At 46.4% G+C, this 24198-nt stretch overlaps 2 protein-coding genes across 8 annotated transcripts in view; both read left to right on the forward strand.

The window, feature by feature from the left end:
• The window catches only part of HRH1 (histamine receptor H1), a 52643-nt gene extending 38201 nt beyond the window's left edge, over positions 1-14442 (forward strand). The window contains exon 2 of the mRNA XM_079933869.1: positions 11589-14442. Coding sequence (XP_079789995.1) covers positions 11624-13087 — 1464 coding nt within the window. The 5' untranslated portion in view covers positions 11589-11623 and the 3' untranslated portion in view covers positions 13088-14442. The remainder of the gene's footprint in view (positions 1-11588) is intronic.
• The window catches only part of ATG7 (autophagy related 7), a 300602-nt gene that overhangs the window by 38198 nt on the left and 238206 nt on the right, over positions 1-24198 (forward strand). The gene's annotated exons all lie outside the window — the stretch shown is intronic.

Here is a 24198-nt window from a genome sequence, read left to right on the forward strand (position 1 = left end):
ACGTTGTCAACACTTCCAAAGACTCCTTCCATGCCCATCCCCAGTCAGCCACTAATAATAAACCCTAGGCAACCACTAATCCACTTTTTATCTCTATGGATTTGCTATTCTGGACATTTCATATAAATGGAATCCTACAATATGTGACCTTTTGTGTCTGGATTCTTTCATTTAGCATGATGTTTTTGCAGTTCATCTGTATTATAGCATGGATTAGTACTTTGTTCCTTTTATCGACAAATAATATATGGATATGTCATATTTTGATTATCCACTCACCAGTTGATAGACATTTGGGTTGTTTTCAGTTTTTGGCTGTTATGAATAGAGCTAGAAATATTCACACACAAATACATGGACATATATCTTCAGGTCTCTTGGGCATATGTCTAGATATGGAATCGCAGAACCATCTGGTAACCATGTTTAACTGTTAAGGAACTGCCAGACTTTCCACAGTGGCTGTTCCATTTTACATTCCCAGCAATAGTATATGAGGCTTCTAATTTCTCTACATCCTCATCAGTATTTATTACTGTCTGTCTTTTGAAATTATAGTCCTCCTGGTGGGTGTGCCGTGGTGTCTCATCGTGGTTTCGATTTGCATTTCCCTAATGACTAACGATGTTGAACATCTTTTCATGGGCTTGTGAGCCATTCCTATATCTTCTTTGGTGAAATATCTATTCAAATCCTTTTCCCATTTTTACATTGGGTTATTTGTCTTCTTATTATTGAGTCGTAAGAGTTCTTTATATACTCTGGATACGTCAGATATATGATCTATCAAATATATGATATACAAACATTTTCTCCCATTCTGTAGCTTTGCAGTTTCTCAGGGAATTTTTTAGTTGTGATGAAGTCCAATTGAGCAATTTTTTTCCTTTATTGGTTGCGCCTTTGGTGTTCTGTCTAGGAAATCTTTGGCTAACTCAAGGTCATAAAGATTTTCTTTTCTTTCTTCTAAAATTTTTGAGAGGTTTGGCTCTTACATTTAGGACTTTGGTCTGTACTGGGTTAATCTTTGTGTATGGTGTGAGGGAAAGGTCTAAGTTCATCCTTGTGCACGGAGATATCAGCCATTCCAGCAGGTGCATTATTGCATTTGTCTGCTGCCTTCTGTCACCTCCTCTCCTTCTGCCTGGAGGTGAGCAACACTGCCGCCCAGCGGCAGCCTCGGCCCTCACTTCCCTGTCACTTCGGTTCGCGAGACCAACAGACTCTCTTGACTGCACAACTCTGATTCCAATTTTCTGGAGGAAGAATTGGACTGATTGGCCCATTTGGGATCAGAAGACAATTTTTTTTTGGTCCCGTCACGTGTGCCTAGGTGTCGAGTTTACATGATGTGACTTTGGCTGCCAGGGCCCATCCCTAGGTGGGTGGCGGTTCTCAGAGAGGAGGCTTGGTATGAGCTGGGCAAATACCCCAAAGGTGTCTCTCCAGGGTCATTATCTCATATTCAGCACCCTGGATCCCCTGTGAACTAGATTCACACTTCCAGTTCAGGGCTCACGGTTCAGATCCCCCAAATGTGTTTTTGCTTGACCTGTGTTTAAGTGTCCAAGAAAACAAAGGAAACAACTGACTAATTGACAACATTAAAAACTAAAAGATTTCATGCAAAAATTCAGTTTTTAGGCTTCATTTTAAAATTAGAGAGATCTGGGCCTGCTGCGGTTGGTGGCATCTGAGTGGCAGCTGTCCTCTTTAGACAAAGCACATCCTCTCCTGGCTGCCCCAGCCCCCATCTCTCTGTCGTGCTCCACACACAGTCCTCTGTTCTTATTAACTTTTCCTGCCTGACTCTGTAGACATTTGAATATGTACCTCCACCCACCCCTGAAAGATCTTCAGGGCCACTGCCTGCCCACAAGGTCATCTGCCTCTTGAGTCTTACGCAGAAGCAAACTGTGGGCCCAGCATTGCCCTAGATTCCGAGTCAGCCACATTCCCGCAGCACTGGGCTCCTAGCGGAATTTTGCTGTTTGCATTCAGCTCTCTGCACCACTGCCAGTGGCACTGATAAACCTGGGTGTTTTATGGAAATGATGTCCGGGACAGACTCGATGAGAATATGCAGTCCTCGGGGCCCCCTCGTGCATGGCATCTCTTTCTTAGAATTAGAGCAAAGAATTTAATGTTCTGGCTTACTTGACCACAATAGCCGTCCAATGCAAGTGGGGCAGAGGGCAGAGCAGTTGGAATGGGGAGTGACGGGTGAGGCAGTTTAGAATGTATCAAGAAAGGAATCCCAAACTCTCACTGTTTACTAAAGAAAATAAAAGATGTTCTAAGGATGTGGAAGACATTAAAAAATTTTTTTCCCAGTGGAATAAATCTATTTTATTTTGTTTTCTAAAAGGAGTGCAGTTAGTTCTTATTCTCCCTATTATAAAACTAAGATGTCTTTGTTGTTGAAATCTTGGAAAATACCAAAGATGATAAATATCATTTACTACCCGGAGGAAACCACTGTTAACATAGCAGAGACTCACTCTCTCTCTAAGCCTGTTAATAGTGTTGACATCATCCTGTACAAACAATGTCTGCTGTAAATTTAATTTCATCATAATCATTTTCCCATATCATTACTGGTGCCCCATAAATGTGATTATCGATGACTGTAGCTATCCCATAATATGTGTAGTTCCCAAATGTTAGATTATTTCCTTTTATTTCCTACCATGAATAATGTTGCAGTAAGCATTTTTGTGCATAGATGTTTATTCATGTTTTGGATTAACATGAAAGAAATTTCCAGAGGTTTCCGAGAAAACGTAGGAAAGTTTGCTGGAAGGTATTAATACTCATCAATAGGACAAATCTTATCTCAAATTTTTGTTGGCTTAAAGATCCCTGTGAAAAGTATGCCCACACCTTCTGCATTTAGGTCCTACTTCCTGTGTCTTCTGCTGTGCTTTGTCCATGTGCGTCTTTTTTTCAGAGCTCATCCAGTAAACTTCTTTTGAGCATCTATCGTGTGCCAGCACAGGAGAATGGCAGGTGTGGCCCCTACCATCAAGTAGGGCGTGTCCCCTTTATGGCCCTGGGTGTTGACCTTCAGAAACAGTGGGCACACTCCCTGTGCTAGAGGTACCCCCTTGTAGTTGGAGAGAACCAAGTAAAGAAAGAATGATAAGATAGCTGATGTAAAGGGGAGTGTTGGAACTGTTGTGGAACACAGAAAGAGGAGCAGCTAAGAGCTTCGAGGCAAGAGGGCGCTCCAGGCAGGGGAAACAGCACAGGCAAAGGCATAGAGGGTAAAAGTGAATCCTTATACCTAGGCCCCAACCTGCGTCTCCAGACTCCTCATTCTGTGCTCCAGTCACTTCCAGCGATTCCCTCCCAACTCCTCAAACTCAGCTCTGTACATTTATTCTTTCTTTTACTCACCCTTACATTCCTTTTTCTTCCTCCCTGCAAACTTCTACTCATCCTTCAAAGCCCAGTCACACATCACCCATTCTGTGATGTCCTTCTTGACATTCCCACTGTACCTTGGGAGAGGCTGTTCCTCCCTCCCCTGTCCTGCCACCTGCTTTGATCTTACCTTAGTTATCACACTTGTCCCAGTTGCATTGTAGAATTTTTAATTTAATTTTTCTGATGCTGTTTGTTTATCTTTTGCCTTTATTCTCATCCTAATTGACAAATTCCTTGAAGTCAGGGGCAGTGTATCAGTTAGGATTCGGTTTGGGTGTGCATGATAGAAAAGCCAAGCTAATCCAGATGTGGTTCTAGCTGGTATGGCAGCTCCATGATCATCAGGGACCTCAACTCCTTCCAAATTACTGCTTCACCTTCCTCATTTTGAGCCTCTTCCTCATGGTCCCAAGATGGCTGCTTAAGCTCTATTCATCCTGTCAACATTCCAGCCAGCTGGAAGGATGAAGAGCCAAAGAAGAGAACACATCCTCCCTTTAGGGTTGCTTTCTGGAAGTTGCAAACTACGTTTTCATTTCCATTTCATTGGAACTTAGTCACATGGTCATACATGTCAGCCACAAAGGAGCCTGGGAAATGTAGTCTCTATTCCAGGCAGCCATGTTTTCAGTTAAATAACAGAAGTCTATTTCTAAATAGAAGAGAACTGATATTGGGAAACTGTTAGCATTTTCTGCCACAGTGAAAAACAGGGAGAGGTCAAGGATGATTCTTCTGAGCTCAGCAGGGCTGGCTTTGGGGTCGGTGTGTCACTCACCAAGAAATGGAAAACACAACAGCCGCTTTTAAATGAGCACTTCTTATATGTCAGGCTCTGTACTAGGTGTTTATCCCCATTTTAGAGGTGAGGAGTACTGAAGCTTCTTGAAGTGAAATATCTTGCCCAGCTAATTAGTGCAGAAGCAGGATGAGAGCAGAGGTTTGCTGATTTACAAAGCCTGGCTTCTTAACTGCTGCACTATTCTGCTACCTGAATGAGCTCCAAGCCTTCTGTGGACCAGCATTGCTGAAATGAGGAGGAAAGTGGAGAGGGTGAGGCCACCGGGAGCCTCGTTTCCTGGGAGTATCTCTTCAAATCCTCCAGTTCCTCTTGCCTCCCCTTCCTGGCTGTCAACAGAAATTCCTGCCCGTCGACCCCCTTTTTTTTTTTTTTTTTTTTTTTTTGTGGTACACGGGCCTCTAACTGCTGTGGCCTCTCCCGTTGCGGAGCACAGGCTCCGGACGCGCAGGCTCAGCGGCCATGGCTCACAGGCCCAGCCGCTCCGCGGCATGTGGGATCCTCCCGGACCGGGGCACGAACTCCTGTCCCCTGCATCGGCAGGCGGACTCCCAACCACTGCGCCACCAGGGAAGCCCCTGTCGACCCCTTTTATCTAAAACCAACAATTACCACTGAGAAAGCAGGAGTATTTCTGATTTGGAGCCAGAGCCACCTCTTCTTGGATACCTCCCGTGATGGGCTGCTTCGTATCTCTAAAGACAATTCATTGCACTGTTAGATAACACCTATTTTTAGAAACTGCTTCCTTACTTTGAGCTGAAAGCTGTTTTCTTTGGCATATTCTTCAGTTAGATCAGTGATTCTCACCTACGGATCATTTTGCTTCCCAGTGGATATCTGGAAATGTCTAGAGATATTTTTGGTTGTCGTGTCTGGGAATCGGGGGAGGGTGCTGCTGGCATCTGTTGAGTAGAAGCCAGGGATGCTGCTAAACGTCCAAGCATGCACAGGACACCCCTTCACAACAGAGAATTATCCAGCTCAAAATGTCAGTAGAACGAAGGTTGGAAACTTCTGAGTTAGACCTAGTTTTGAATCTTGGCTTCACCAACCACTTCTAGCTGTGTGACCTTGAGTAAGTTGCTTCACCCCTCTGAGCTGAGCTCACCGTTTCCTCCTCTGTACCTTGGGATCATCAGAAGACCTCCCTATGGGCTTGTGGTGGGCACTTGATAACCGATATCTGAAAAGCCCAGGGCTTGACTTACCATCTTAGCTGCCACAGGCGTCGCTCCAGGCTGTGGATGGACTGTTGGCTACCTTTGTTTATTTGCTGGCACATGGACCTGATTGGATTAGACTTGTAATCACTCTAGTAAAAATTCCACTGCAGCTAATTTTTTCTTTTTTTTTGAATAAGCATGGTCTTTTTTTCTTTTTGGCTGCACCGGGTCTTAGTTGAGGCACGCAGGATCTTCGTTGCAGCATGTGGGATCTTTAGTTGCGGCGTGCAGTCTCTTAGTTGCGGCATGCAGGATCTAGTTCCCTGACCAGGGCTCGAACCCGGGCCACCTGTATTGGGAGCTCGGAGTCTTAACCACTAGACCACGAGGGAAGTCCCCTGGTTTTAGAATGGAGCCACTGCCTTAACTCAAAAATGATGGCTTGCTTGTGTACGTGAGCCTCTTAGAGAGAAAGGATTCATTTCTGCTTGTCACCAAGTTGTCATCGCGGGGGGTTAGCAGAGCTCTCCCACCCCATTGTCTCAACTGAGGCTGCCGACAGCCCCGGGAGGGAGGTGTTACAATTTTCCCTACTTTACAGGTGAGGAAATTGGAGATCTGGCTGTTTTCCTAGGCTCCACACAACCCGTCGAGTGGCAGAGCCGGCTGAGAACTCTCTCTTCCAGGGCCCGCTCCTTGAGGGACATGGTACTAGAAGGACCCCTTGGTGCCCTGGTTCTTTCTTCTCAAAGTGCCCTGTCCCAAGTACCTCCTTAGGTTCAGTTCTCTCTCCCCAGGGCACATCCTCTCTGTAGGCTCGACCTTGACCCCAGAGAGGACACCTCAGAGCCCGATGGGCTCTGGGCAGCCCAAGGGGAGTGTGGCATCCTGTGCAGCATGGGGTGAAATGAGAATCTGTGTCCTCAGATACCTTCCACCCTCTGCTGGAGTGCCTGGCATCCCTCTGGCATTTAGAGAGGGAAAACTGTTCACGGATCGTTCCAAGGAATGCAGATCCCCAAGGGAGAGGAAAGCACCTTACATTAGCTGTGTCACAGAGTGGAGCCTTTGCAGTGTCTGGGTGAGAGAAGAGAGATCAGAATGGCAGTCACACAGGTCCTGCACTCAGGAGGGCCCCGCGCTTGGTTCAATGTTCTGCTGCCTCCGTCTTGAAATGATTAATAATTTTTTAGTTTGTTATTTTGCACTGGGCCCCGCAAATTATGCAGCGGGTCCTGAGTGGGACACGCAGGAGATGCAGATGTGGCCGCCCCTGCTGCCCTCTTGGCCTCCCTCCCAGTGGGACCCGCCAGGCCCCCAGCAGCAGTTCCACATGCTGCTCTAGCAACGTGGGTGCTGCACTTGCCTTTCTAGGAATCTTTCTTCTGAATTGCGTGGTTTCAGAGAACAAAAGTGGGTTTTCTTGCTCGTAAAACAGATCACTGAGCTGAAAAGGAACCTTTCACCAGTAAATATCTGTTGAATGAATAAGTTCTGAGCTGAGATATTTCAGAGCACTCTGCCTCTCGTTCACTTATTTATTCACTTAACAAATATTTCTTGATCTTTTTCCTGCTTTTAGCTTTATGCAAAATAACATGCCGAAGCTATGAAGGAGAAAATGTGATAAAGAATGGGAGCTTATAGTGATAGTTAAGTGAGGAAGATAAACTTATGCTGTATTAATTTTCTCCAACATTTTACTTTTTTTTTTTTTTTTTTTTTTTTTGCGCTGTGCGGGCCTCTCACCGTTGTGGCCTCTCCCGTTGCGGAGCACAGGCTCCGGATGTGCAGGCTCAGCGGCCATGGCTCACGGGCCCAGCCGCTCCGCAGCATGTGGGATCTTCCCGGACCGGGGCACGAACCCGTGTCCCCTGCATCGGCAGGCGGACTCTCAACCACTGCGCCACCAGGGAAGCCCCATTTTACCTTTTTTTTAAATTGAAGTATAGTTGATTTATAATGTTTTGTTAGTTTCTAGTGTATGGCAAAGTGATCCAGTTATACATATAAATACATATTCTTTTTCATATTCTTTTCCATTATTGTTTATTATAGGATAGTGAATATCGTTCCCTGTGCTATACAGTAGGACCTTGTTGTTTATCTATTATATATTCTCCCACATTTTATTATGAAAAGTATCAATGACATAGAAAAGTTAGAAGCATTGTATAGTGAACACCCATATATCTACCACCCAGGTCATAAATTAACATTTTGCTCTTTTTGCTTTATCATATATCTATTCATTTATCCATTTTTCTAACCAATCATCCATCCAACTTACTTTTTGATTAATTTCAAGTAAGTTGCAGACAGCACTAGACTTCACCCCTAAACAATTAATTTCACACTAATTTTCATTTCAGTGATCTCAGTTCAATCAAGAAAACTTTTTTTTAATCAAAAAGGAAAATAATACATAGATTTTTATATAAAAACAAATCATTTTCTGTCAAATAGAATTGTGGAATGATAAATAGTATATATGCACAATGAAAAAAATTATTTGTTTTCCTCTGTGTGTATGAGGCAAAGAGAAAAAAGAGAAATAAGAAAAGAGAGGAATTTCCTCAAGGCGATAAGGAAAGACAGAAATCAGACACTCCTGTGGAAGTGGGAGGTGAGAGCTACCTGGGGAATGACGAGCTGGGAGCATTTTCGGGAAGTGCTTCCTGCTTCCTCGCAACCAAAATAAAAAATAAAAATCCCTGAGACCATACGGCCCTAGCCTTCTTTCCTCCTTCCCGAGGTGACTGTGGACAGTTCCAAGCAATTGGACTTGGGCAGGGCTGAAGGGGAAGCTGTAAGGTATTGGGTGTTGGCTTTAGGAGTGGAGAAAGGTACAGGCTGAAGCTACAGATTCAGGGGTTGTCCTGACAGAGGTAATGGCTGGGGTGGAGTCGGGTGAGTGGGTGGGACCCCTGAGGCTGACGGCAGGAAGCGATGGGAGCAGAGGGTAGGATCGTGTCACAGGAAGAGAAGGTGATGCTGCTGAAGCAGTCCGAGGAGGCACACTAGGAGGAGTCGGACGGCTACCCTGGCTGTGCCCGTGCAGAGCTTGGAAGAACACCTAACGCGAGCCTCTGAAACGGAGACCTGGAAGTCTTAGCCATCACCTCCCCGCCTCTCACGTATGCCACAGGAGAAGATGCAGGCTGAGAGATCACTCAGAAAATTAGTGATGGAGCTGGAGCAAAATCCGTGCTATCCATGTGGTGCTTTTCCAACAAAGTAACTCAAAGGGTTCCTTCCACAAGGATCAAATGCCTTGGGGTCTTGCTTTTTTTCTTTTTTAGTTGAAGTATATTATATTTGTTATGGGTAAAAGTCACAGGCATACAACATAGTGATTCAATATTTTTATAGGTTATTTATAGTTATTATAAAATATTGGCTATATTCCCTGTGTTGTACAATATATCCTTGTAGCTTATTTATTTTATACACAGTAGTTTGTACCTCTTAATCCCCTACCCCTATTTTGTCTCTTCCCCCTTCCCCCTCCTCACTGGTAACCACTAGTTCTCTCTATCCGTGAATCTTCATTTTTAAAATTATATTCACTAGTTTGTTTTGTTTTCTAGATTCCACATATAAGTGATATCATACAGTATTTGTCTTTCTCTGTCTGACTTACTTCACTAAGCGTGATGCCCTCTAAGTCCATCCATGTTGTTGCAAATGGCAAAATTTCATTCTTTTATATGGCTGAGTAATATTCCATTTTATATATATATATATATATATATATACATGCCACAATCTTCTTTATCCATTCATCTGTTGATGGACACTTAGGTTGCTTCCATATCTTGGCAATTGTAAATAATGCTGCTGTGAACATTGGGGTACATTTTTCTTTTTGAGTCAGTGTTTTTGTCTTTTTCAGATACATACCCAGGTGTGGAATTGCTGGGTCGTATGGTAGTTCTATTTTTAGTTTTTTAAGGAACCTCCGTACTGTTCTCCATAATGGTTGCACCAATTTACATTCCCACCAACAGTGTACAAGGGTTCCCGTTTCTCCACATCCTCACCAACATTTGTTATTTGTGGGGGTTTTTTTTTGATGGTAACCATTCTGATAGGTGTGAAGTGATCTCTCATTGTGGTTTTGACTTGGATTTCCCTGATGATTAGTGATGTTGAGCATCTTTTGATGTGTTTGTTGGCCAGCTACATGTCCTCTTTGGAAATGTCTATTCAGGTCTTCCACCCATTTTTTAATCAGATTCTTCGTTTTTAAAATTTATTTATTTATTTTTGACTGCCTTGGGTCTTCGTTGCTGCACACAGGCTTTCTCTAGCTGTGGCGAGCAGGGGATACTCTTCGGTGCGGTGCACGGGCTTCTCATTGCGGTGGCTTCTCTTGTTGCAGAGCATGGGCTCTAGGCGTGCGGGCTCAGTAGTTGTGCCGCACAGGCTCAGTAGTTGTGGCTCACGGGCTCTAGAGCGCAGGCTCGGTAGTTGTGGCGCACAGGCTTAGTTGCTCCGTGGCATGTGGGATCTTCCTGGACCTGGGCTTGAACCCGTGTCCCCTGCATTGGCAGGTGGATTCTTAACCACTGAGCCACCAGGGAAGCCCTCTTTGGTTTTTTGATGTTGAGTTGTATGAGCTAATTATATATATTGGATATTAACCCCTTATCAGTCATATCATTTGCAAATATTTTCTCCCATTCAGTAGGTTGTCTTTTCATTTTGTTGATGGTTCCCTTTACTGTGCAAACGCTTTTAAGTTTAATTAGGTCCATTTGCTTATTTGGGGTCTTGCCTTTTTTTTTTTTTTTTTTGCGGTACGCGGGCCTCTCACCAGTGTGGCCTCTCCCGTTGCGGAGCACAGGCTCCGGACGCACAGGCTCAGCGGCCATGGCTCACGGGCCCCACCACTCCACGGCATGTGGGATCTTCCCGGACCGGGGCACGAACCCATGTCCCCTGCATCGGCAGGCGGACTCTCAACCACTGCGCCACCAGGGAAGCCCTGGGGTCTTGCTTTTTATCTTTAAAAAATCATAAGAATTTGGCCTTCTACTCAAGAATTTATCTGGCTTTGTCCTAATGTAAAAATAATGTTTTTGCTAGAGTATTTCTCAGTTTTCTTTAAACTCATACCACTTTTTGATTAATATAAAAATCTAACAATGCCTCGTGGAGGTTTTAATACCTACTTCGACCTCCCTCCCCAATTGAGGGTCACCTATAGCAGGATCCAGTCTATTTTCAGTATAGTCCTACTAGCAAAGGTTTTGTTACATATGACTTTGCATATTTTATGTAATGAAAAGAGATTTCAAATATAAAATAATGAATATGCTTTCTCAAATAACATAAGCCTCTTCCCGTTTGAGAACCATTCATCTAAGGAGACTTTCTAGATTTATTTCATGCTTTGTGTGTCCTGGTAGCCTCTTCTGTATTGGTTAGGAGTGCTTTTAGATGCAAGTAAAAACTCCCACAACAGTGACTTAAGCAAAAAAGATATTTAATTATTTCCGATAATAACCAGCCTTAAGGAAGATGATTCCAGGGTCAGTTCAGCAGCTCAGTAATAACAGGTCTCTGGGCTGGCGTCTCAGTGCTGCTTCCCTGATGGCCCCAAGATGACTGTCATAGCCCCGTGCATCACTTCCTGTCACAAAGAAGAGGGCAAGTGGGAAACACCCTTTTACTTGTTTTGCTCATTTGTCAGTGAGGAAGAACTTTCCAGAACCGCATCTCTGCCATGAGACTTCCCCATCTACTTCCTTGGCTTCTAGGAGTTGTGTTTCAAACCCACTCCTAGATCAGCCACTGGCAAAGAGGAACGAGGGGGCATATGCAGCTGAGACCAGTCATGATGCAGCCCATCTCCCAGGACATGTGCAACATGGGACTTGTACAAACCTCCCCTTGTTTTTGCTCACCCCTCCCCTCACTAGAATGTGAGCTCCTTGAGGACAGAGGTTTTTGTTTTGTTCACTGCTCTATTCCCAGTACCTAGAACAATGCCCAGGAATGCAGTAAATAGTCATCAAGTGAAGGAAGGGAGGAAGGAATGGCTAAAGAAGCAGGGGATATAGGCTGTAGGTAACCAGCAGTCTGTCAGCCCCGACAGTATACAACCCTAGCTTGATCACTGTGATAGCACTGAGTGACTCTGCTGATCACCGGGGCTCTGACCTGAATCCTTGTGTCTTTCCTCCCAGGGAGTGAGCCATAGCTGGAGGCTACTCTTGTGCCAATGACCCTTCCCAATTCCTCCAGCGTCTTGGAAGACAAGATGTGTGAGGGGAACAAGACCACCACGCCCAACCCCCAAATGATGCCCCTGGTGGTGGTCCTGAGCGCCATCTCCTTGGTCACAGTGGGACTCAACCTGCTGGTCCTGTATGCTGTGCACAGCGAGCGGAAGCTACACACGGTGGGGAACCTGTACATTGTCAGCCTGTCGGTGGCCGATCTGATTGTGGGGGCCGTCGTCATGCCCGTGAACATCCTCTACCTCCTCATGTCCAGGTGGTCCCTGGGACGCCCTCTCTGCCTCTTTTGGCTTTCCATGGACTATGTGGCCAGCACAGCGTCCATTTTCAGCATCTTCATCTTGTGCATTGATCGCTACCGCTCTGTGCAGCAGCCCCTCAGATACCTGAGGTATCGCACCAAGACCCGAGCGTCGGCCACCATCTTGGCAGCCTGGTTTCTCTCCTTCCTGTGGGTTATTCCCATTCTGGGCTGGCAGCGCTTCATGTCGAAGACCTCAGGGCACCGGGAGGACAAGTGCGAGACGGACTTCTACAATGTCACCTGGTTCAAGGTCATGACTGCCATCATCAACTTCTACCTGCCCACCTCGCTCATGCTCTGGTTCTACGCTAAGATCTACAAGGCTGTACAGCAGCACTGTCAGCAGCGGGAGCTCATCAACGGATCCCTCCCGTCCTTCTCTGAAGACAAGCTGAAGCCAGAGGACCTCAGGGTGGGCGCTAAGAAACCAGGGAAGGAGTCTCCCGGGGAAGTTCTGAAAAGGAAGCCGAAAGATGCCGGTGGTGGACCTGTCTTGAAGTCAGCATCCCAAGACCCAAAGGAGATAAAGTCTCCAGGTGTCTTCAGCCAGGAGAAGGATGGAGGACTGGACAAATTCCATCGCTCCCCACTTAACATTGTGCAGACGCAGATGGAGGCAGACGGGAGTGGCCGGGAGTACGGAGCCATCAGCCAGAGCCAGAGCCAGCTCGAGATGGGCGAGCAGGGCCTGAACACGCATGGGGCCAAGGAGATACTAGAGGATCAGATCCTAGGTGACAGCCAGTCCTTCTCCCCGACAGACTCAGACACCGCCCCAGAATTGGCACGAGGGGAAGCCAAATCGAACAGTGAGTCTAGCACAGGCCTGGATTATATCAAGTTCACCTGGAAGAGGCTTTGCTCACATTCAAGACAGTACGTGTCTGTGTTGCACGTGAACCGAGAACGGAAGGCCGCCAAACAATTGGGTTTTATCATGGTGGCCTTCATCGTTTGCTGGATTCCTTACTTCATCTTCTTCATGGTCATTGCCTTCTGCGAGAGCTGCTGTAACCAACATGTGCACATGTTCACCATCTGGCTGGGCTACATCAACTCCACGTTGAACCCCCTCATCTACCCCTTGTGCAACGAGAACTTCAAGAAGACGTTCAAGAAAATTCTGCACATTCGCTCCTAAGGGAGGCTACAAGGGCATGCAACTAAGTGATGCTTACGATGTCCCTGAAGGAAATAGAGGAGGAAGCCTGTGCATTGCCAGACACCTGGGCTTTCTGGAGCCAAAAGAACAGCCTTAGGGGCTGGGTAGTTTGGAAAGATCATAGGCACCGTTGGAAGAAGAGCAGATGGCGGTGGTCAGCAGAGAGACTGTACCCTGAGAGCAGAATACTTCCAAGAGAATCCGATCTGGTTGGGCTCTCCTGCTCCTCGGGAAATGTGGGCGCCTCAGACTCACATTGTAATTCAAGCTTTCAGACTCGAATTAATGGGCAACCGAAGGGACAGGTGGGTAGAGTTTCCAGTAGAGAAGTAGGCAGAACTCTGGAGCCTTCCTGGAATGGAGCTATGCGACTGTGCAGAGACCTTATATTGATACACACAGACAGATGCTGTCGGCTGCCAGGGGTCACCTTGAGAGGCAGGACAGCTATTCCCCTGTGACTGCTACTTCTCAGAACACCTCTCCTCTGAGCCTCTTTTACAGCCTTCTCCAGACCCAGTGTTTGAACCCCTTGGAGATTCTGCCTCGTTATTTCTCACTCATGCACATCTTAGAGTTGACAGGAAATCGTGCAGTCTGCACTTCCATCATTTTCAAACCCAAATTCCTTTTTTGCTATAAAAAAAAGGCTAAATGCTGCCCTCAAAGACAAAAGAATATTTTTTAAATGGTTGTTCATTAAAAACCAAAAAGGGGAGTGTGGGGAGAAGAAAGCCATATTTCTTGAGGGCTGTGCCAGGTTGATGTCATTTAAGCCCCATGACACCCCACAACGGGAGGGTGGTATTGCTAGAGAAGCAGATTGAAGTGCAGCAAGATGAAATAAGGTGGCTGAGATCACACAGCTAGTTATAGGAGAGCTAGAGTGAACATCCTGTGGTTTCAGCTCATCGTAACACATTTTCTACTAAAGGCAAAAATTTGTTCTATTCAGCACGCGCGCACACACACACACACACACACACACACACACACACACGCAATTCCTGAGAGTGGTGGCAATTCTCAAGAGTATATTGAGGGCTTCCCTGGTGGCACAGTGGTTAAGAATCCGCCTGCCAACACAGGGGACATGGGTTCGAGCCCTGATCAGGGAAGATCCCACATGCTGCGGAGCAACTAAGCCTGTGCGCCACAACTACTGAAGCCTGCACGCCTAGAGCCTGTGCTCTGCAACGAGAGAAGCCACTGTAATGAGAAGTCCGCGCACTGCAACGAAGAGTAGGCCCCGCTCACTGCAACTAGAGAAAGCCTGCGTGCAGCAATGAGGACCCAACACAGCCAAAAATAAATAAATAAGTAAATTTATTTTTTATAAAAAGGGGGGTGCTTCTCTGGTGGCTCAGTGGTTGAGAGTCCGCCTACCGATGCAGGGGACACGGGTTCGTGCCCCGGTCCTGGGAAGATCCCACATGCCGCGGAGCGGCTGGGCCCGTGAGCCATGGCCGCTGAGCCTGCGCGTCCGGAGCATGTGCTCTGCAGCAGGAGAGGCCACAACAGTGAGAGGCCCACATACCACAAACAAACAAACGAGAAAAGGGTATATTGAGAGCAGGAAGAGCTGACATAGAAGATGTTTGTGGCCACAGAGGTGATACTTTTGAAGGGACAGTGTGCATTTTCATCTGTGAGTTTTGCTGTTGATCCAAGAAAAGTCATCGTGTTCCTTTATAGGCACACCTCTCAAGTCAAAACTAGCAAAGGCATGGGAACACGCAGATTTACTTGGTGTTTATGTTGCAATCTGGTTGTGTTTTGTATTTTAAAACTCAATGCTAAACTGTAATATACGTAGCTAGTGGGAGTGCCTGTGCAAGCTGGTAATTTATGTCTTATGTTCCTGTTTGCATGATCTGTTAAAATGAGAGATTTTTTACCTGCCTAAAATATGATCTTTGAAACTATACTGTTACCAGTTTGATTGATTTAATACTACCTTTCTGAGTCTCTTGGACTGAGAAGATGCATTGAAATGTAATGTCAAATGTTATAAGATCTGATAAGGTTTCTCTTTGGTTTTGTAAGGACATATACATTCACATTTGTAAACATCTTTAGAAAAGGACTGACTTTTTATAACGAGCTTCACTCTCTACTTTGCATCTCCCAAAGTTCTTCTCCCTCAAAACTGGGGGAGTTAAGGAGACTTTTATCCTGGTTTAGGTTATCCTGCAGATGGTCTGTTTCCAGGTCAGAAACCGGGAAGAGTTGCTTCCCAGGACCCCTCAGGACCAAGGAGCACTTTGAAGTCTTTTTCAGGACTACCCCACGCAGACTAATGGCTAAGTGCCTGTTATTGATGTTGATGAACAGTTGAGGCGACTAGTGAAGAGGAGTGGTTATGAGCCCTGACTTTGGGTCAAGGAGACTTGGATTTGAATCTGACAAGAACAAAGCATGGTCACTATAAATTGCCGGAGCATAATAAACAAGGTCCGTGGATTAGTGTGCACAGTGTTCACGGTGCTTGCAGAGTGGATGGTACCCAGTGGGACTCAAGGAGTTTCAAAATATGCTGAGCGTATCCTTCTGTGCTTTACCACTGTAATCTAATCTCTACAGCACCTCGTGGGGCAGAGTTCTGTGTTTTTACAAGTAGGCAAACCAAAGCACAGAGGGATTCGTAAGGACCAGGTCCAAGATCTGATTGTGGAATGGGCTTCCTCTCCACGGTATCAGCCTGCTCGTCCTACGCCTGTCTGTATGCTTGAATTAATTCTTAAATTCATGAAAGGCAAGGGACTATGGTGCAGACGTCACTCAGCCCTAGCCCACTCAGGAAAGAATCAGTGGCTGATGGCTTACACAAAATCCAGTTGAAACCAGGCTCTCTGCCCAAACTATGAAAGTAAATACCTTCTTGGAAAAGGCTGTCAGAGACCTTGATTTTAGATTAAAACTTGCAGAGTCAGAAGCCCCTTTGGGTTTCTTTTTATGGCCTTAAAGCTGGTGAGCTTAAAGCCAATTCCTCCACTGACCAATTTGTCAAATTGACCAAATGTTGGCTTCTTTTTAACTATTTACAAGGTTTACCACAATGCATCTTGGGTGAGGTTTTTAAGAGAAGTTTTCTGCAATTGTTGTGAAGTTAGAGTAACAGATTTTTGTTTTTCTTCACAGCCACATATTGAAGAAGGTTCAATATGCTTTGTCCCCAGATCACTGCTGTTGCAGGGAGAGACCGAGTTGCAGAGAGGGGAGAAATAGAGGTGAATAGACTCCAGGTGACAGAGGGGAAAACAAGGGGTAGAAATCAGAGGAAACTAGGGGAGGCAGGGCTGTTACCGAGTCCGAGCTCCTATGGCTCCTGCGTGAGAGGCCAGTAAATCCAGAGACGAGCTGTGGGAGCTGGGAATGGTGACTTCATCTGGGAAGCCAGCGGACCAGAAAGAAGGGGGACTAGTGTCCCAAAGAGCCATCTTCCCGAGTTAGAATTCTGGCTTATTTTATACTAAAAGCAGAGGGGATAAAGTCCTCGTTCCGGCCAGACTCCAGAGGGCGTGCGTTCATTTCTTCCTCCTGCAGCCATTCGCAGGTGGGCCTGACCAGGATGCTTCCTGTGAGCTAAACAAAAGTATTTTCACTTAACGCTCATTACCTGGGAGGCAGGGTTCCCAGAGATGGGCCATTGTGTATAATTTAAGCCTGTAGGCAACATCCCTTTAGTGATTAATTTGTAATAGAATACAAAGGTTCTTCCCTGTTATGGGGTGGAGGGGGTCAGAGAGCAGGGGTCTAGGGGAAGAGATGGGGGACACCAAGGAACAGAAGAGGGAGGAAGGGGGAAATGAAGTGTAGAGGGACAGAGATGGGGAGAGATTAAGGGGCAGAGAGATGGAGACATTTAGGGGAAGACAAAGTGAGAAACGGAGGAATGGGAAAGGAGACAGAAGGAGAAGTGAAAAGCAGGAGACAGAAAGAGCATAAACCGAGTGGCATGATATTAATACACTCAAGAAAAATCTACATTCAAGAATATATTCTTCATTAATGTGTTCATAAGTTAAGTATAGTCAAAGGAAAAATAAAGCCATCCTTAATTTTTGGTAAAGAGAAAATTCTTTCAAATGCCTCTCTGAAGGCAACATGAAAACCATCAACTACAACATCATATAAATCTATAAAAGTTTGCAAAGCCATTCCATGCAGTAGAAATCACCATAAGCCTTAGACGTTGGTAAGTTAGTGTTTCGCGAAAAACTGGGTTTGCCTCTTGGTGCATATCGATCCGAAAGACACAACCAAGCCCAAGAGCGGGAGAAGGAAGTATTTATTCCTTGCAGCAAGTAAGGAGAACCCTGGAGATCTTTCCCAAAGCAGTGTCTCCCCAACAGCAAAATTGGGGAAGTTTTAAGCTAGGGGTACATGTATTTTCATGAAGGAGCATGGGCGTTGAATGAAGTCACAGGGTTCCTAAAAGGTCCACATCATCAGCCGTTAGGTTCCAGTTGATCTGGTGGTTGAGCACCTGAGGGTGGGGGCGAATTAAATTCTGCAAAACAGCTCAAGAAAGTGCTTCAGGCTAGTCTTCACCATTGGAACAGAAGTGGGAGTCTTTACAAATGATGTGTTATTTTTGCTGTTGTTGCTTCTCTTGCCTGATAACAGTTGTTTGTTCCTGCATTTTTTTTGTTGTTGTTGTTGCTCCTTTAAGACCATTAATTACAGAGACCTGTTCAAAGATAAGCATTGTGGCCAGGCTTAGATCACAAAATGGCTTAGGCCAAAAATGGCTTCTCTTATGTCAAGAAAGCCAGGCCTGGGCTTCCCTGGTGGCGCAGTGGTTGAGAGTCTGCCTGCCGATGCAGGGGACACAGATTCGTGCCCCGGTCCGGGAAAATCCCACATGCCGTGGAGCGGCTGGACCCGTGAGCCATGGCCGCTGAGCCTGCGCGTCCGGAGCCTGTGCTCCGCAATGTGAGAGGCCACAACAGTGACAGGCCCATGTACCACAAAAAAAAAAAAAAAAAAAAAGGAAGCCAGGCCTAGTTCTCTTTCTCTGGGGACCCCCTACCCTGTCTGCTTACATTAGCAAAATGTCCATTTAGAAAATCCATGAGTCTGCAGATTAGCCATTTGATAAATTGGTCATTTGGTTACTTGGCTGGCAGAAAATCGCTTGTCTCTCTTTTGAAGATGGGTCTCTAAAAGGTAGATTCAAGTCTTAACAGCAGGGCGAAGAGGATGCTGGGCTCTCCTGGCTGTGACGCATTCTAAGTGCTGTAAAGAAACAATGCTGTTAAGATCTAATTTGCCAGCATATCATGCCACAATTTCTTGGGCTTTCAAAGTCTAGGTTGTGCAGTGGTTCCCATTGGGGTAGGGGTCCTCAACTGAGCTGCAGGACAAGTGATGAAGGTACATTGACCTGGATCTCTGTGGTCTTGAATAAGTGTCATGGGCCTTGTTGCCCTACTGTGTCTGAGAACATTCTCTGCCTTTTTATGGTTCCTGGTCTTGCATCTTTTTGATGCTCTATCATCTTGGTGCCCCAGTGGTCTGTCTCCCCCATGCTGGGCAGCAAGAACAGATCTTCTGCTCTGAGCCTCACCCTAATTCCCTGCTAACATGGAGGCCACATTTGTGACCTAAGTGACCATCTACTTTGGATGCCCAGACCTCATCTAATAATTTTTTTTTTAAGAAGATGTTGGGGGTAGGAGTTTATTAATTAATTTATTTATTTTTGCTGTGTTCAGTCTTCGTTTCTGTGCAAGGGCTTTCTCTAGTTGTGGCAAGCGGGAGCCACTCTTCATCGCGGTACGTGGGCCTCTCACTATCGCGGCCTCTCTTGTTGCGGAGCACAGGCTCCAGACGCACAGGCTCAGTAGTTGTGGCACACGGGCCTAGTTGCTCCACGGCATGTGGGATCCTCCCAGACCAGGGCTCAAACCCGTGTCCCCTGCATTAACAGACAGATTCTCAACCACTGCGCCACCAGGGAAGCCCTCATCTAATAATTTAACACACACTTTTGAGCACTTCTTGGGCCAGTCCTTGGGGCCAGGCCATAGGAGACAGTGGAGGACATACAGACATGGCTTCCACCTCATGGACCTACTGCAGGGTTACAAGCGACAGAAACCAGCTTTGTGAATGGCTACTGGGGTGTTTTGTGGAATCCAGTAACACTTATTTTTTTCTTAACTGGTGGTGCAGTGCACACTTGGGTGAATATGTCTTTTCTGGTTTTTAAATTTATTTATTTATTTATTTACTTTTGGCTGCGTTGGGTCTTCGTTGCTGTGCATGGGCTTCCTCTAGTTGCGCTGAGCGGGAGCTACTCTTCGTTGTGGTGCATGGGCTTCTCATGGCAGTGGCTTCCCTTGTTGTGGAGCATGGGCTCTAGGAGCGCGGGCTCAGTAGTTGTGGCATGAGCGCTCAGTAGCTGTGGCTCGCGGGCTCTAGAGTGCAGGCTCAGTAGTTGTGGTGCACAGGCTTAGTTGCTCTGCAGCATGTGGGATCTTCCCAGACCAAGGCTCGAACCCATGTCCCCTGCATTGGCGTATTCTTAACTGAGTCCAGTAACACTTCGGATGACCTCACCTCTGAAAGGCTTGAGCCAAGGCAGCCGCAGGAACCTCAACAACCAGAATCCAAGGAAGTTCCTGCTAGACTGCTGCCGTTGACCTATGTGAATTATTCCTGTTCCTACTCGCTGTGAGTATCAGTTCAAAAGTCCAAAGCTGAGGGTGAAGAATCATCTTATATCCACCTCTGATGCAATCAACTGTAAAGGGAGGTGGGGGCCCGTTGGCACATGTGGTACAAACATGGCTGGAGGACCAACAGTTCCCGGAGAAGCAGGAATCATTGTGAGCTGGGTGGAAACTGCAAAAAATGTATTCATTACAAGGATCTCGAAGTCCAGCAGAGGAAACCTTATAAAGAACTAACTTCAGCTCAGCCTCACAGGTGCTTAATCAAGTGAAACACAGCGGTAGGTGGATGTCAGGCATGCCTTCACTTAGGAGGTGACATCCCCACTGGTTTTTTTTTGGACCAAGTTTATTACATTCAATATATACAGTAAAATGCACCCATTTTAAATGTACCGTTCAATGAGTTTTCAGAAATGTGAACACCCATGTCATCCTGATCTCAATCAAGATATAGAACATTTCTATCACCTCAGAAAGTTTCTCATGGCACTTTGCAGACACTGCTCCCCTTTATACCCTAGGCAACCACTGATCTGACTTGTTTCACTATAGATTAGTTTTGCTGATTCTAGAATTTCCATATGTGGAATCATATTGTATGGATTCTTTTTCCTTCAACATTTTGTCTAAGATTCACCCACATTTCAAAACTGTGTTTTGAAGAGTAAGAGGAAGAGTGAGGATACTGCAGGGATGGAGATGTAAAAGAGCAGAGTGAGTAGAGTGTGCTTTAAACACCAGAATTAGTTTAGTGTGACCCAAGCATGCGGTCTGAGGGGGCAGTGGCAGGAGAGGAGCCTGATAAAATGGAAAGAGTTGACAAAGTTGAATTCTACCTGAGCCCTGCACTCTTGAGAAACAGTGATGGTGAAGAAATCCCCCCACTCTTTTGTGCTCTGGAAATGGTTTACTGCAAAGAGACATCCATTCCCTTAGGACCAACGTAAGATTTGCAGATGCTTCCGTTGTTTACCTGTGGCAAGGCTAGACACAGTCCTTCTGAATTCCCGTTCTTTACCTTATAAATGATTTGCTGAACTACTGGTCTCCACTGATCAGTCAGAACAAAATGCTGATCAACCAAAGTTTAAACTTCTCTCATTTCCCCAGGCTCCTTTTGACCCACCCTCAGCCTGAGCCAGCATATAACTGGCCTCAAGGTAAAACATTCTCCGATTTACTACTATCGGATCCAGCAAGCCACTCTTTCTCCCCACTTTCCACATCCAGTTCTCTCTAGCTTTCTTCAGTCTTCCTGAGAAGGAAGAACTCTTTTGCATAACCCTTGAGACACCTGCAGAGCTTTCGGCTGGAGTGGTCTCCCCATAGCTATAGTCTTGCCCCTTCCCCTCCCCCACCCTTTGCAGTAATCCTTCTGAATAAAGTTCTCCTTAATAAGTCTGGATTTGTTTTCTTATTTAGCGAACAGGCTTCCGTTAGAATCCTAGGCCAAAAGCTCTTAAACCTTCAACAAGCCACAACTTCTCCTAGCCTCTGTTCTTTCATGTGTAAAATGGGGATAATATAACCTTTACCTTGTAGGACCTTTGTGACGACTAAAGATGGGAAACCATGAAAATAGGATAGTCAATAAATAGTAGTGAATAGAGTTATATCAGAGTCACGGCCTTACGTGTCAGATTAAGTTTATACCCACTATTGTCTCTTCCACACCTGTCCAATGCTTGGCACTTGGCTCAGTAAAGCATTTAGAATGAATACCTTTATCCCACCGAGAGTGGGCGGGGTGGGGTTTGAGAATAATACCTGGTTTAGAAAGAGCAGGTTGGTCACTGTGGACTTTCATCTGGCCTTTACGTATTAAAAAGGCCCGTCTCTCCACACCTGCCTCCCTAACGGTTCCTGTGATACATTTGATGCTGCCTCTCCTGGAAAACGGAAATGATAATTCCTGTCATCCTCTGAAATCACTAGAGAGAAGGAGGAGCACTTTTTTAACATCCTGAGGGGCATATACACATTCCCACATGTGATAGGAGAAAGTCTCTCCATCAGCGCTCACAAGGGGTCCTGGCCCACCTCCTGAGGCCCCGCCTTCCCCACGGCTCAAGTTCCTCCCACTCAGCTGGGTGCTAGGGGCTCCTTTACCCTGCTGGCTCGTGGCTCCGGGTGCGCATGTGCGCACTTCCCCCACAACACACCCCCCACCCCGGGCTCGGCTGGAGGGGGCGGGGCCACATTGCGTCATCAGGGCGCGCGCGGCGGACAGCGCCGTGGTTGCCGGAAGTTGGGTGGCGGTAAGTGAGCCGCGTTGGTGAGGGAGGAGTGGGGTCCTGCGCGGTCGGTTTTGGAGCCCTGAGGAGAAGGGGCGAGCTCGGCGGTGAGGGTGAGGGTCATGGCGGGTCTGAGGATCCTGGTCCTCCCTCCTCGAGGGAGTCACTGACTCCGGCTCTCGCCTTCTGTCTCCGGTCACGTCCCCTCAGACTGGTTCAGCGCGGGGTCTTCTGACTAGGAAGCTCCTGCTGATGAACGAATTCCGCCTGTCCCCTGGCAGCAAGTGCTCCGAATCTCCAGTGTTGGAACGCGGGAGACAGGCCGCCTGGGCTCTCCTCCTGGCTTTGCCGGTTTTGCTGTGTGACTGGCGCGTCTTTTCTGGCCAACTCCTCTCTGCTTATGTGACATGATTTTGAAAGCCTTTAAGGAGTTGAATACAGGGCTCTCATTCAACCACAGGATTGTTTTTCTGTCCCCAGCCAGCTTCTCATAATAGAGAATAAGCGTAAACACTAATTGAGCTTCTGCTGTTTGCCTGGCTCTGCTCTGCAAGCTGGGAATACCAAAGTAAGCAAGGTACACATCCCTGTCTTCAAGGAGTTAATTTTTTTTTTTTTTTAAGTCAAGGAGATAGAACAGCAGCACTATAGAATGAAGCTATTGTGGAAGTTTGCTGGAGGAGGACTTAGGGTGCTTGTAAGTCAGGCCGAGGCATCAGTAGGCTTCTGTGAGGAGGTGTTGCTTTATCTAAGTCCTACAGGATGAGCAGGTTTAGTCAGGCGAAGAGGGCTGGGAGCTGGGACCATATCGCAGACATTGGGAGTGGCATAAACAGAAGCCTATACAATGAATGACCTGCAAGTAGTTCACCCAAGTTGGAGTGTCCAATTGTAAAAGAGGTGATTCTGGAAAGCCAGATCATGAAGGATCTTGTGGGCGATAGCATGTGAGGAACACAGGCTTTGGAAGCTGTGATACTTGTATGCCATTTCTGGCTTTGCCACTGAGCTAGTTTCGTGACCTTGGGCAAGTCACTTCCTTTCTTAGCTTCAGTTTCCTCAACTATAAAAAGGACAAGCAGGGAGTTTCCTGGTGGCATAGCGGTTAGGATTATGAGCTTTCACTGCCGTGGCCCGGGTTCAATCCCTGGTCAGGAAACAGATCTCACAAGCCGTGTGGTGTTGCAAAAAACAAAACACAACAAAACAAAACCCCAAAACGAAACAACAGCAACAAAAAATAAAAAACAAAATAAGGGCAAACATTAACCTACCTCCTAGGGTTGCTGTGAGAAGCAAGTGAGATGATGTGTTACTCACGTGGCACTAGTAGATAGTACACAATAAGCTGTAGCAGTTACTATTGCCATGTTAAGAAGCTTTATTTGAAAATGTGGCTGTGAAGAGTGGAGTCCTGTGGAATTTTACACAGGGGTGTGACATGGTCTCATCTGTTTCAAATTACCCAGGCAGTGATGTGCTGATTACACTGGGTGGGGAAGGACCCACAGGGAGACCAGTCCGGCACTTTTGCCATGGTCCAGGTGACAGAGGAGGGAGGCCAGAACCAAGGCAGCGGCTATGGGGATGGAGAGGGGTGGGTGGATTTGAGAGACCAAGGAAGTGGGATTTGCTGGACTGGTAACTGATTGGATGATACCTCGAGAGTCAGGAGTCAGGATATTGGGGGTGGAGTGGGGAATGAATCCTCTTTGTGGAAATAAGTAATAAGTTTTTTGATCAGTGGTCCCTGATTGGTTATCCCTGACCTCAGAGATTTTATTTGGAAGTCGGAGTGGCCTCTGTCCTCCACTTTTACCCATGGAAGTAAGATTCACTAATGCCTCCCTGCTGTCTATCTCCAGATCCTCCTGGCTTTCTCTAGGGTAAGTAAAGCCCCACTGTGTGTTCAAGGGAGAGTGAATAGGTGCTGCTTTGTTGCCAGGCAGACAACGTGCATCTCCATGGTCTCGTTAGGCTGGGTGTCCACCTGGTCTCAGTCCAGCCGCAGAGTGATCACCTCTGGGATTTTCACACCTTCTGCTTTCTGGTTACCATCCTTTGAACTTGTTCCTGTGTGTCGGTCTCTTTGTGAGTGTGTGGCATAGAAAGCAGGTCCTCTTTTCTCCAGGAGTCTGGCCATGCAGAGCAGGACTGTACTCTTCTTTCCATA

Source organism: Stenella coeruleoalba (assembly GCF_951394435.1).
Source record: "Stenella coeruleoalba genome assembly, chromosome: 10".
NCBI classification, from domain to species: Eukaryota; Metazoa; Chordata; class Mammalia; order Artiodactyla; family Delphinidae; genus Stenella; species Stenella coeruleoalba.